The 14,011-nt window shown below is 43.0% G+C and overlaps 1 protein-coding gene across 1 annotated transcript; it reads right to left on the bottom strand.

Moving 5' to 3' along the window:
- On the bottom strand, nt 1-7,433 carry LOC104909413 (serine/threonine-protein kinase PAK 1-like). The gene is made up of 3 exons (XM_010706215.2): nt 7,196-7,433; nt 1,967-2,067; nt 1-655 (listed from the first exon to the last, which is right to left on the bottom strand). The coding sequence occupies exons 1-3, from the start codon at nt 7,383-7,385 to the stop codon at nt 284-286; spliced, it is 663 nt and encodes a 220-aa protein (XP_010704517.1). The 5' UTR covers nt 7,386-7,433; the 3' UTR covers nt 1-283.
- Nucleotides 7,434-14,011: the final 6,578 nt, after the last annotated feature.

The raw sequence follows: 14,011 nt of genomic DNA, 5'->3' as shown, positions 1-14,011 counted from the left end.
TGGTTCTCCTGCAGGAATCTATAGGTTGGATCTTATTTAGGGTCCTTTTTAGGGTCCCTGTACCTGAATGCAGATTTGTGAAGGTATTGTGCAAAGGGACTCCCCAGACCAAGCTGACACTTAGAGAAAGGAGCAGGGAGAACAAAATTCTACAGGCAAATGCAGAAACCTCAAATCCCTGCTGCAGGAAGGTCGAATTTCCCAGAGCAACACATGGGAATCTGTATTGTTATCCACCCACATACACAAGGTGCTTACAGTGGACTTGAAAAATCATCTGACGTTAAATCATCAGCAGAGGCACTACAGCTAGCCTGGGACCTGCAAGATCCAGTTCAGCTTTACAAATATGCTGGGCATTAACAAAATTAACAGAACAGTATTTTTCAGAGGAAGAAGGGTGCTCAAGCAGACACTGAAAAGACAGATCTACTCGTTGATTAAACAAAATAAAATCCCTATATCCAATAAATAACACAAAGCTGGACAGAGCAGCCGTATAAATACCTGTGAAACTCATGTATTTCTGGCTGCTGGAGGTCTTCTTGGAGTTGTAAAACTCCAGTACATCCAGCACTGCCTGGGGGTTCTTCTTCTGCTCTAACTTGGTGATGTTGGAAGTCTGTAGTAAGCGTGCCCATTGCTCTGGCATGCCCTGTGGGGAGATGTACCACATTAGCCCACAGATGACCTAGTGTGGTTCACACTACACACACATAGTTCTGTCACACTGCTTCTGGGGTTACTCCATACTGCAAAGGAAATGAGGAGAAAAGAGGAAAGGGGGAGGTTGAAGCTAGATCATCTCTGAAGTCTGTTTCAACCCAAGCCTATCTATCATTGTATGACAGCCATTACCTGTGTCAGAAGTTAGAATCACAGCATGGTTGAGGTTGGAAGGCATTTCTGGTCCCACACATCTCCAGCAGGGAACACCACCCAGAGCAGGATGCCCAGCACCACGTCCAAGTGGCTTTAGGAGGTCCCCAGGGAGCAGCCCTCAGCCCTTCCCTCGTGCCTTTGCCAGTGCTCAATCATCATGTTCTAGGATGTGAACCCCAGATCCTTTGAAAACCAAAACTCAAAAGACTGAAAGGATCAGACCCCATGTTAACCTAGCATACAGAACTCATAATTTCATTACAGGGACACAATTTCAATCATAAACAGATTCAGAATACAGTGTGGCTTGCAACTTTGAGCACCGGCAAGGACAACTGTGTGCAGATGAAGAGGTAAGTGGCTGGAGTACTTTACTAATAAAGTTGCCCTTCCTTTTCTGAAGAGTTGCTGCATGCACCCCTCAGAGGCAATGCCCCACTGGTACATCCAAGTTAACTTGAGCAAAGTCTGGAAGCTGACATGCAAAATACATCTGTACACACAATTCAGGCTAGGAGAGCAAAGTGCCTTTAAAAGAAATAAGCACGGATAAAACCATCTTGCTCATGAATAACTGCTGTTATTAAACCCTATCTCACAAGCAAATTAAGAGGAACAACATGATGAAATACAACTCTGTCTCCCTACTCTTTTGCATGTCAATAAAAAAAATGCATAGAAGTATCTGCCATTTAGCCTTAGGACAGCACATGCACATTCTGGCACAAACAGTTATGCACAGTTGTGTGAATCCTAAAGCAAAACCCTGAGCTCCATTTAAAGGACACGGACTATGCTGTAGAACTGATCCAGCTCTAGAAGAGGAAGGAAGGGGAGATATACCAAGTTTTGCTGTCCACATCAGCAAAAAACAGGACAGGAAAAGTCTGCCTGGGCCCTTGGGATGTGTCAAGCTTGACAAGCAATCTCTCAGCAGGAATTAGTGGGCTGCTTCTACAGATGCAGATCAAACCAGATGATGGTAATAGCCTTTCCAGCATTACCATATAAAAGATTAATAGGTCCTGGCTCCTCCCAGCAATATGCCAAACCACACAGTCTTTTTTTCCTACAAATCACTTACTGTGAATTCTCCAGTGACTGCATCAAACCCCACATGAATCGTGTGTTCAAAGTCAGAAGGGAGGGAGATCTCCGGCCGCTCCTTCTCTTTCTTCTTATTGGCTAGAGGAGACAACAACAAAAATATCCATCAGTCCTTCAAGAATTCAGATCTCCCCAGCAGCTTCCAATTTATCCGAGCATCCACAGCCCGTTTTGTGGTAGACTTCAATCTGAGGCAGAATAGCAAGTTACAAAACTTCATTAACCCACAACAGAGCAGACACTGTAAAAGAGCAATAAAGATCAGAGTCCAGCATCAAAACAGAGATCAGGAAGAAAACCAAACACACTGCATGTGTTTCTACTACAAAACCTTACAAGCAAAATCATTTTTATGTTCCTTCCCAGAAAATGAACTAAATGTGGTTTTAATAACAAGCCATGAGCACACAGCATGAGCAGAGCAGAATCTGGCAGGTGAGGAGTGAGGAGCAGAACTCATGAAAAAACAGGAAAAAAAATAAACCAAAGCACATGCACTTCACAAATTTTCAAGTTAGGGCTTCAAATAAGATTATCATTATGTCTTGGATTAAGTTTATCCATACTCATGACATATTGAAGACTCTACCTTCCTTTTCATATTTACTATATTCAAGAAATTGAGATCAGTTTATAGAAGAACCACGTTCTACTCAGATTTGCCACTGCTTTTAGTCATAAATTAAGCAGAACCAGAAGAAGGTAATTAAAGCTCCTGTGTTTCCCAGCTGCTACCTTCTGGATCTAAAGCCAGAGATAATTCGTTTTGTAGCTGACGTTCCACAGTGCACTTCTGGCAATCTGAATGCCAAACCTGAAGCATTTCAGAAGCCTGGGAGGATGATGCTCAGTATTGCCATTATTTAAGACGCTGCTGGAGGTCCAATGCCTGTTTTCTCCAGTGCTCAAGCACTGTTCTCAGTGCCATTACAGAGTTAGCATTGCACAGAGTAATTCTGGAGGAAGAAAAGGATCAGTTTGAGACATGGAGAAGGAAAAGTTTTCAATCACTCTTTCGAACAAAGGGAATGGGGGAAGCTGAATGACAAGAGAGACAGTTGTTAAGAGGAAGGTCTACTAGCGATAGGACAAAGGGGATGCTTTAAACTAAAAGAGGGGAAATTTAGGTTAGATGTTAAGAAATCCTTTACTCATAGGATGGTGATGCCCTGGCACTGCTGCCCAGAGAGCTGTGGCTGCCCCAGCCCTGGAGGTGCCCAAGGCCAGGCTGAATGGGGCCCTGGGCTGCCTGAGCTGGTGGGGGGCAACCAGCCCACATCAGGGGGTGGAACTGGATGATCTTTAAGGTCCATTCCTACCCAAGCCTTCTAGAATTCCATGAGCCTATGAATGTGGAGAGAAAGCTGAAATGCTGGAAGAACCACCACAGAGGTGGAAGCTAGATGCCAGAAGGAGCTGCTTGTGATCAGATGGTGAGCATCTGCAACATGGAGGCCTACCAGAGAAGGTCCAAGCAGCTACATCCTGCAGGTATACAGAAAATGTTGCATGCACTAAGGGCAAATAGAAAGCAAGAAAAAAGAGATGTGGAGAGAGCCAGCTGAAGCATCATATTATGCAGTCCATTGCTCCAAGCCAGACTGAGTTGTCAGCTGCAGTCCAGAAGCCTGAAACTTAGGGGAAGAGGAAGAGGGCAACTATACCACTACCACTGTGCAGGAGTGCTGCATGGGAAATCATAGAACCATGGAATATCCTAAGTTGGAGGCCATGAGGCCTCCCCTCGTCCTCCTCTTCTCTGGGAGGAACAAACCTATAGCCTGAATGTGCTTTAGGGACACAGATACACACTTTTGGATGGACTGACTATAAATAACATAAAGGCCTCTGTCACATCAGTAATCCCAGTTTACGTTCAAATTTGGTACCCAGTTGGAAAAATCAAGTGTGGGCCTACAATGGAATGTAGAAAAATCAAAGAGTCACAAAATCATTGGGTTGGAAGGGATCTTAAAGCCCACTCAGTTCCACCTCCTGCCATGGGCTGGTTGCCCCCTACCAGCTCAGGCTGCCCAGGGTCCCATCCAGCCTGGCCCAGAGCACCTCCAGAGATGGGGCAGCCGCAGCTCACTCAGCCTGTGCCGTCCTCTGAGTAGGGAAAATTCCCTAATATTTAATCTGAATCTCCCTTCTTTTAGTTTAAAATCATTCCCTCTTGTCCTATCACTATCAGACCATGTTAAAAGTCTGTCACCCTCCTGTTTCTAAGCTCCCTTTATGTACTGGAAAGCTGCAATGAGGTCCCCCAGAGCCTTCTCATCTCCAGAATGAAAAAGGAAGACAGCTTTCTGCATTTATGTTGCTTTCATACTCCTGCAGCAGTTAATGCTCTCCCCACAACCTTACAGTTTCTTGCAACCACTTCCTACAGATTCTCAACTGTCTGCATTTTTCCTGACTCTCAGTAACTCTTTGAGATACCTCTACAAACTCTTGCTAATATCATTTTGCCTTAGCTATAATGTTACAGCACATGAAGCCATAAATGTTTTCTTGCACACTTTATTAAATCTGTCTGAATGCCACTTTCAGGGTTTTGTAGTGCCCACATTGAATTAGAGCCTCATGTGAATGCACATGGAGGAGGTACACGAATTCAGAAGCATTCCTCCAGGATTCCCAGAAGACAATGTGTTCCACAAGCTCTTATTCCAAAATCTAACAGACCTACAAGTCAAAAGGCATTCAAACATTAATAATTGCTTTCTGTGGTAGAGACGTATGTCATGGTAGGAGGCATATAACTAAAAAGAATTAAAGAGATGGGCTCTCAGTTTCACTGAACATGTACTCCCCATCTACAGTGATCATGTTATCCATGCAGTGAGTCAAAAAGCCCTAAAGAATCTTAAATAAAACAAAATAAATAGAAGAGAAACTTCTACTTGCTTAGGAAGGTCTACCTATCACTAAGTGCTTCATCACCACAAACATCTTACCACCTCCTCATTCAAAGCCTCACACGTTTGATGCTGTGAAAAGAGCTGACCACAGACTTCCATCATGATGCTCTGACAAGTTGGGCTGCAGCTTGGAAGCACAGCATCCTCCAGTAAAGAAAGCCCATGGGGCCATCCTGAATGTCTTCTTCACTGGTAAATTTAAGGAAAGCTTTCCCCTCTCAGATGCAAGATACCACACATCTGCAGCAGTGTAACCCCCATGGAAAAGGCTCGTAGGCACCATACACCATTACTTTGTGGCACCACTCTGGCTCTTTGTGAATCAGCAGCAGAGCTCAGCAAACATCAGCAGAACAAAATGTTGTCACATACGTCTGGTTCATACACCCCAAAAAGTTACTGAACCCAAAAAGACTTGAATGGGAGCATGCATTTGGAGAGGTTCCATCCAGTATTAAAGCTGAGGGTTAGACTGGGACATTAGAATTACAAATTAGACTTTACACTCACAGACAAAGCATGGCACTTCCAAAGCAGCCTGGCAAGGAGATGTAGCTCAAGAGAAGCATGTGCACACATATAAAGGCATTTCAGATTTTTGCAGGCACAAGTCATTGTCTTCTCTGATTTAGGACACAAAGTCACAAAACACTCCAAATCACACTACTCTGAGTGTCCAGCCAAACCAGCAAACACCACTTGAATTAATTCAGACACAGACCAAACAGTCTGTCAGAGCACTTGGGAATTTTACTAACAATTAAGCAGCAGGAGGGAATTTAGTTGTCATCTGAAAAATGTTCCTAAGATGAAAATTAGCCAATCAGAAGTGGAGGTGATGGTGTTAAAGCTAGTTTTTGCTTGACAAGAATTCTAGGACAGAAGCAGTCGTTCTAGTTTGGGCAGGTGTATTGCAACAGAAGGCTCTGCTGGGCTTGGCTAAACAAAAATCTCTCATGTCTCGAAGCATCTGCCGTGTTGGCCAAACTTCAGAATATGCAGGCTTAAATCTTAATATTAGTGGTAGTATCTCATTTACCTGAGCTGTTTACCATATCAGTCCTCCTTTAAATTCTACAGTATTTAATGCTGTGTTTATTTTCATCTTATACATTCCAGGTTATTTCTTTGTTTTTTGCAACTGCTGACCCTAGAGGTTTTAGGAACACTGTTAAATAAGCTGACACCAAAATCTTACAGTTCTTCAGGATTAATACACACAATGGCAAGTTCTAACCAGTATCCTGCAAATGTTTAATAGAGTTCACGGGTTCCTGGGCTGCAGAATTAAAAATCAATGTCTATAAAACAATCCAAGTTCTCCCTGAACCTGTATCTCTGTGATTTAAATTAGCACACCAATTAGACTTTGTTCTATAACAAAAAAATCAAGGAGGCAGCTTTCTTCCAGAAGGCAAGCAAGTTGCAGGTACTTAGACTTTCAGTTATCCAATGTCCAGATACCAGATGCAGACTGTGATGTACTAGAAAGAGAAGTCCAAAAAAAAGGTCAGATACAAAAAGAAATCAGCAGATACCAGATGATATTTTTTTCTTATATCACTTCAAGATTCATGAGAGGGTTTTGAAATTATCTGGATCGTTATGATTTAGAATTTTCAGTTCACAGCTTCTCTCTCCATTTCCATCTGTCACAGTGCCTGTAACAGGAGAAAATTCCTTCCCTTCACAAGAAACGTGCAAGAATTTGTGGTGACAATTATTTGTAATAGCAAGTAGAAAATGCATGATACAAAAACTAGAATAAATGAGAAATTACACCTTTGACTGTAAGCTTGTCACAGCAGACCATGCAGTAACACACGACAGTCCTGGTAGGAAGTGGACTGTTACTCATGCTTTACATAAACTACTCGCTGTAACAAGAAAGAGGCAAAAAGCTTCCCCTTCCCCACCAAAGGAACTGCCAGTTGCAATTGTAACTGATCAGCTTGTAACTGGGAACAACACTTATTTTTAATATCATTAAGGATAAGTCAGGCTAGGAGTTGCAGAGCCAGTCCCACCTTTCAGGGATGCTGTTTTCATAATTTAAGGGGAAAAAAAGCACAAAAATAGATTAAGAGGGATAGATTAATTGTGGCAGAATTAATCATTAGGAAAAGAAAACAGAACTACAGCCAGTATCACATATACCCCAAAATGACCACGACAGCAGTGCAAGAAATGAGCACGAACCATCTTCCAAACCATCGTTAAGCAACAGACATCCAGAGCAAAACTGAGACATGAGGTTTATAAGAAAAGTCACAATACTGTACTTTTATCTCCTTGTAAAATAGACCGGTAGAATCGGTCCCTCTTCTTCTTTTCTTCTGGGTGGGGAGGCAAAGGTTTTGAGCCATGGTTTAAAGTCCCAGTGTCTTTGCTTCCCGATCCAATCATAGTGCTGGTATTTCTCATTGGAGGAGCAGGTGGTTTGTCTTCTGTTTCAACTCCATTGTTGGACATCTTCAGATGTAGAGGCCGTTACTAGCAAAGGAGGAAGAGAAGAAGTAAGAAGTTTTGTGGTTTGCTGGGTTAGTTGCTTTTTTTTTTTTTTTTTTGGTAAATTAGAATCACATGCTATCAAATAAACCACACACAGGTATTTTCAGACAAACCTGTAGCCTCACACCAATGCAAAGCATCAGCACAAATTCCACTTAAGATCCAAATCATTTCTATTAAGATTACATTCAAGAGTTTCAGTTACTAATTATCACAAAAAGCTTACTGCAGGGTACAGCCAGATCTCAAGTATACCATGAAGCAGAAGTGTAGGGTGAGGGTGAGCATGAAGAGCAGTAAATACCAGGTAGCAAAGAGCAGGGATACCTGACGGCAGCCAAGATAATCATACAATCATTGAGGTTGGAAAAGACCTGAAGATCATCAAGTCCACCTGCCAACCTATCTTCACCATGTCCACTAACCACATCCCTTAGTGCTACATCTCCACAGTTCTTAAACACTTCCAGGAACTGTGTCTCCACCACCTCCCTGGGCAGCCTATTCCAATGCTTGATCACTTGTTCAGAAATTCTTTCTTCCTAATAAGACCTCTCTGATCCATTCTAGCTCTGCCAAAATCTGCTTCGACAGGTTTGCATCAACCACCAGCACAGGCAGTAACACAATGCAACGGGGACTGAAGTTTGCAATCAAAGAGCTTGGATGCAGCCACTCAGGCTCCATCCCTGAAAACGTGCTGAAATGTTCCAGAGGGAGATGGACAGAAAGCATCAGAGCTGCATCCACATCACCTCCATATCAAGTCCTGCAGTACTTGCTGGCCTTCCTGCCATAGCAGCACATTTGAAGCACAATTCAGACAGCCAGAACGTTGATCCTCAACATACACATTAATCTGTAAGTAAATAAACCCTGCTGTGAGGATTTAAAGATGGAAGCTTGTGAACTGGGTAATAGATTATTCTGCAACAACTAGTTTGTTCCACCCAAATGAGATCAGCCTAACTTCAGAAGCAGGCTGGCTGCAGAGAGATCCTTCTGGAGGCTGAAATTCACTTGCATTATGCTCTCAAGAGAAAGTTGGGAGTTAACCAAAGGACAGAGACCAAAAGAGGAACAATTTTGTTTGGGTGGAAAAGCAGTTCAACAGCTTTCTGAATTTCACAAGCAATAGGGGAAGATGTTTGACACAGGGAGATTATGTGGCAGTGGAAAGCAAGAACTGGTTTGCTCTCTGCAAGCAAGAAGTCAGCTTACAAAGTCTGCTGGCCCAGGAAGTTGCTTTTTCATAGGATGGACTCAGAGGAACTGCACTGAAGTGGATTTTATTACTCTGGGTTACACTTCAAACAGATCCCACAACCACGCTAAGGTCTTCTTCAAAGACTTTTTTGGTCCAACTAATGATGTTGGACTCTGAGCATGCTTTACTACAATTTCCCTCTGTTGCGTGGAGTCAAGAGAAAGCAAATGCTGACCACTGTAGGCACTGATTAGCAACAAGCTGGACCTTGCTGAAAGCAGTGGTTCCCTGGCTATTGCCTGCCAAGCCACAGTTGGTCTGCAGATCCATATTCATGTATTTGTTTCATGGTTTCTTCAAAGATCACTTAAGCAGGAGGGCTGGCAGGGGTGCATAGCCCATAAAGTCTTTGGACAATCCTTCATACACAGATTTTTAAGTCTGATTCCATCCTTGCTTCCTCCTAACAAAAACTACACAATGGCATTTTAAATTACAGACTAGCACTTGGGCTATTTATTTTAATAGTGAGACAGTTTGGGCATTTGGGAGAGGTGGCAGAAATGAGTTGTGCACTTGCCTGGGTGTGCAATGACATGTGCCCTGTTTATCTCCCATTGCTCCTGCTTCAGACTCATGCCATTTTCCAGTGTAAAAACTTAGCAGAAGTAAGTAACATAGGGTCTGACAGCAACGATGTAGAGCAAATGATTTCCTCTCCATCTGAGCAGGGGGGAAAAGAATTCTAACATTAAATTCAACTGCAAGTTGAGTAAGTTGAGCAAGTTTGGCAGCCGCTGTTGCTCACATACTTTGTGCAACACGAAGACATTGAGGACTCCTTGACAGGCTTTGCACATTGCAATGTCAGTGGTGTCAACACTAAACTGGCACTGCTAAACAATTTGAAAAGACAGAAGCAGAAGTGTCATGTAAGATCTGCATTCTTCACTTGACCAGTGGAAAGCAAATTGCTGCAAGGATGCTAAGAATATGTATCCAACAGGTAAAGTGAATGTTAGCAGCTCTACACTTGCCAAATGACCCTCTCCATCCTTGCAACTACTGCAACACTGATTTACCCCAAGATGCTGCATAAAGCAGCATCCAAGAATTCTACCACCAACCAAACTTCCAGCAGTCTGTCTCCTATGGAGAAGTAAGGAGGCAGGAATGAGATTCCTGTAGTGGGAAATCGATGCAAAACCAGAGAGGAGGATGGGAGAAGGAAGGGAATAGAACAGCAAGAGTCTCCAGACTGAAGAAAAAGAAATGAAAACAGGAGGAAAATCCCACAGATAATAGGCAGAGGTTGGTGTAATACTAGGGGGAGCTAAAAGGGAATGTAAGCAAAATAAGACCATGAAAACCTATGAAAAACCTCTCGATGTCAAGCATCTTCATTCCCAGCTGCATCAGTGCAAAACACCATGGGAATCTGCTTCCATTTTCTTTAGTGTAAGAGAGCTTTTCAAAACCACCCAGTCAGAAAGGACAGAGTACAAGTGAATTACTATTTTATGGCAGGGCTGGAAGCACCGGCAGTACAAGCTCTTGTTTACGTTCTGCTATTCCCCAAAAGAGAAACTAACTACGGAGAAGTTACATATTTTACAACGAACAATGCTTGTTTATATGTATTTAGTAACTGCAGTTTTCACAAGGACAAAGCCTACAGCACAGCCTTTCCTTTCTTTTCCATCACTCAAGTCCCCAAATCCCTCTTGCAATCCAACTCTTATGTGTTACAAGAGATATTTAATCTGCTTGGAGACCAAAGGTGGGAGAAATCCTTCAACCTACCAAATTAAGAGATTGCTTCTGCAGCAGTTAGCCCTTGCAATAAGGACTACTATTCTTGAGGGTCCCCATAAGGCTTTTTCCACAACATATTTACATGAAAAAAATAAGAATCTGCTTCAGACATCTCACTGAAATATGGAAACATGGTCTACTCCGGAGTCAATGTTGTTGTGTTTTAAACTCTTGCGTGCTTCAAAGTTTTTGGATGAAACTCTGCCCTGACAGGACTGCATCTATCTCCCCAAGGCCTCGCAGCACCAATGTGGCTACAGAGGCAGCCCTCATCATTGTAGCCTGGTTGACTGCTCAAATTCTTTCCTCCCAAGAATAATCTCCTTGTAAGCAGAATTGAAGCAACTTCCCTTGCGTAGAGGCTCTGCTAAATTTCAGAGTAGCAGTTGGCAAAACCTTAGAGATGAAGTGAGTCACTGCTCCATCCCAACAGGAATGTACTGGACTGAGCTTCTTTCCCTCTCCACATCAGCGTGACTGTGCTGCTCATGCTGAACTCCGAGAGAAATCCATCTTATGTTTCAGCAGCAGGACTATAAATGAACAGTGGAAGCAGTTACCCAGCACGTGAACTTTTCAACTGCCGTTGGGTGACGGAGCACATTGTAGATGCAGACACCATTACTCTCTACAGCTATATATTAAAATAGCAGCACTCAAAGCAAACCAGACACCACTAGGAAGGCATAGTCTAGGACTATGATTTCTGCAGTCATTCCAGTGCACTGAAAGACAGAAGCCCAGGTTGTTTCAGCAGACAGCCCTCATGAAAATAGTTTTACATATATTGTGACTTTTAACAGTTTTACACAACTTTATACAGGCTATGACTACCATGAGTCACAGAATCACAGAACCATTAAGGTTGCAAAAGCCCACTAAGATCATCTAGTCCAACCATGAACCCATAACCACCATGCCTACTAAACCATGTCCCTCAAAAGGATTGTGGAGGAAAAGGATCTGGGGTTGTTAGTTGATGAGCATCTGAGCATGAGCCAAGAGCGTGCTGGGTGGTCAAGAAGGCCAATGGCATCCAGGCGTGTATGAGAAGTTATGGTGGCCTCCAGGAGCACTCTGTCCCTGTCCATCAGCTTTTGAAGCCCATTAGATTGGCCCAGCCTCAACAGAGCCAAACAGCAAACCATACAAATCGTTCTCACACTTCTACAAAACATTTCTGCATCTGGGAAGAATGAACAAATTGTGTGCACGGAGGCAGGCAACTCAGGAAACTGCTTGGCAGCTCAAGACGGGACACATGGTGTTATCAGGACAGAAGAGACACCCAAAGTGCCAACACAACAACAAAGAGTGTGCAGATGTGCACATATCTGAGCAGGTCTGCTTATCAGTATTACACAGGTTTGGCTCAAAATCCTTTACTTTCTGCCTCTTTCCTACAGTAACAGTCACAGGCTATCCAGTTTGTCTTGCAGAGTGGGACCTCAACATATGTGGAGCCCTCTGGCACTACTGTATTTAAGACACATGCATGAAAATGAAAAAAGAGAGCAAAGAATACTTCATTTATGCCATTTTATTCATCATTATGCCTCTGGTAAACAAGCTCGTTTCAAACCTACTCTAGTTATAGGTGTCTCTGTTTGATGCAGGGAGGATGAACTAGATGACCTTTATGGGTCATTTCCAACTCAAGCAATTCTATGATTCTATGAAACCTGATGTTCCATGCTAAACTGTAAGTTTCTGTTGAGTTGGTTGTGTTTTCTTCGCATTCTTTGAGCAAGGCAGGTAAATAAAACATCATGAGAGTTGAAAATCTATGCTACAGGAGATGCAATAAAAAAAACTGTCCAACACATACTAATGGCTGGAGTCAACACAAAAACTCATAAAACAATCATCTATAATTCATGCAGTCTGGCAAGACAGAGGCTGTAAGTTACTCAGTACGATTTACAGATGAATTAATGATACGAAAAGAGAGGGGGAAGGAGGATGCTCAGCAAGTGTTTTTCTAGCTCTGCCTACTACCAGAAGAAAATCTCACATTTTTCCAAAATGCTGCTTTCCTGTTGTTGCCAGGGTGAGGAAAGACCACACATCAGCATCTTGACCACAGAAAAGGCAGAAGGAGACTTTACTCTCAATTCAAATTTTCCTAATCAGAACCAGCATTTTATCTCTGCACCAGCATCCCTGTATCCTTTCACTTCCAGGCTGGACATTGCTTATGCACATGCAGTTAAAATCTCCTTCCTCCTTGCACCAACCAAAAAAGCCAGGGCAGGCTCCTGCTTTGTTCAAACACATTGCAAACAGCAGAGATTCTCTCACTGTGTGTCATCCTTTCATCCAAATCCCAGCAGAAAATTAACTGTGCAGTTTACCAGCTGGGTTTCAACAAAAGCTGAAAAGGCATTCATTCATTTTTTTCTTAATTACTTTGCATGGGACTAAGCTGCAGTCTCAAGCACAGTCTTGCATTGAAAGAAAAACACCCTATGCATGTTCCACCTGGAATGGAGGTAGGACATGTGTCCATGTCTGTCACCAGACAGCAGATGGGATCTAGGACATGCCATCACAAAGCAGGGCAGTAGCAATACTCATGTCCTAGGGCAGGACAAGCTGATGGTCACATTTAGATGAATTAAAACAAAATACAGTAAGTGTAGCATCTAGCTGGCTCCCCAGCCAGTTATGCTGCATATCTCAGTGTTCTGCAAGAGCACCAATTAAACAAAAAAGTCAAGGGCAATGATGCATTGGTTCAGAGCCAACCTTTACCAGTGAATTATTCCCACGTAAGGAGAAAAACAGCTTTTTTTTTGTGAAATTCTAATGAACAACTACAAGACTACCTTGTTTACTCATCTGTTTCAAAAAGTCACCTGTTAAGAGCCCTGCAGTTGCCGCCAGCACCTAAAGACACAGAGGAAATCATTATGTTAAACAAAGCAATTATTAAATCACTAAAAGAAATTTATACATTTAAAGGGGAGTGTATCCACTGCTGCAGTGAGAGAGGGTGGGATGAGGAGAGGCTGGGGAACAGACTCTCATGGCTGAGGGCCAGCTACCGGTTGCAGCCTTGATGCTCTGCCAGCACCATTTCCACAGTGCCAGACATAAAGGATAATTGACCAGTTACACCTCAACAGGAATGCTGGAGGCTTGGAATTTTAAAAAGGCAAAAGACAGGAGGGTCTTTTTAAAAGGTACTCTTTAAGGCAAGCCCATTCATTTGGGCTAAATAAAAGCACTGCTGGTGGGATTCCCCAGCCTGTGTTTTGCAGAAGAACCTGATCCACTTTGAGCGCTGCTTCTTGGTGGGAGAACTGCAAAATTTCTTCCTGGGCAGACATAGATGCCAACTCACCATACCACACAGATATGCTTCTAAGGAAGAACAGACTAATTATAACTGCTCGATTCCTAGCAACAGAGCAGAGTTCTCCTTTCACTCAAGCTAAGGAAGCTCCTTCTCATTTTAAATAACCAAGGTGCAGCTTACACCAAAAGGGTTGGGGCACCCACGACTTCCCTGGGCAGCAGTGCCAGGACCTCAGCACCCTCTGAGTAAAGAACTTCCTCCTAA

This window comes from Meleagris gallopavo, chromosome 1 (assembly GCF_000146605.3).
Source record: "Meleagris gallopavo isolate NT-WF06-2002-E0010 breed Aviagen turkey brand Nicholas breeding stock chromosome 1, Turkey_5.1, whole genome shotgun sequence".
Taxonomy (NCBI): Eukaryota; Metazoa; Chordata; class Aves; order Galliformes; family Phasianidae; genus Meleagris; species Meleagris gallopavo.
Note: the sequence above shows the minus strand (reverse complement) of the source record. Positions and strands in the feature narration are given on the sequence as shown.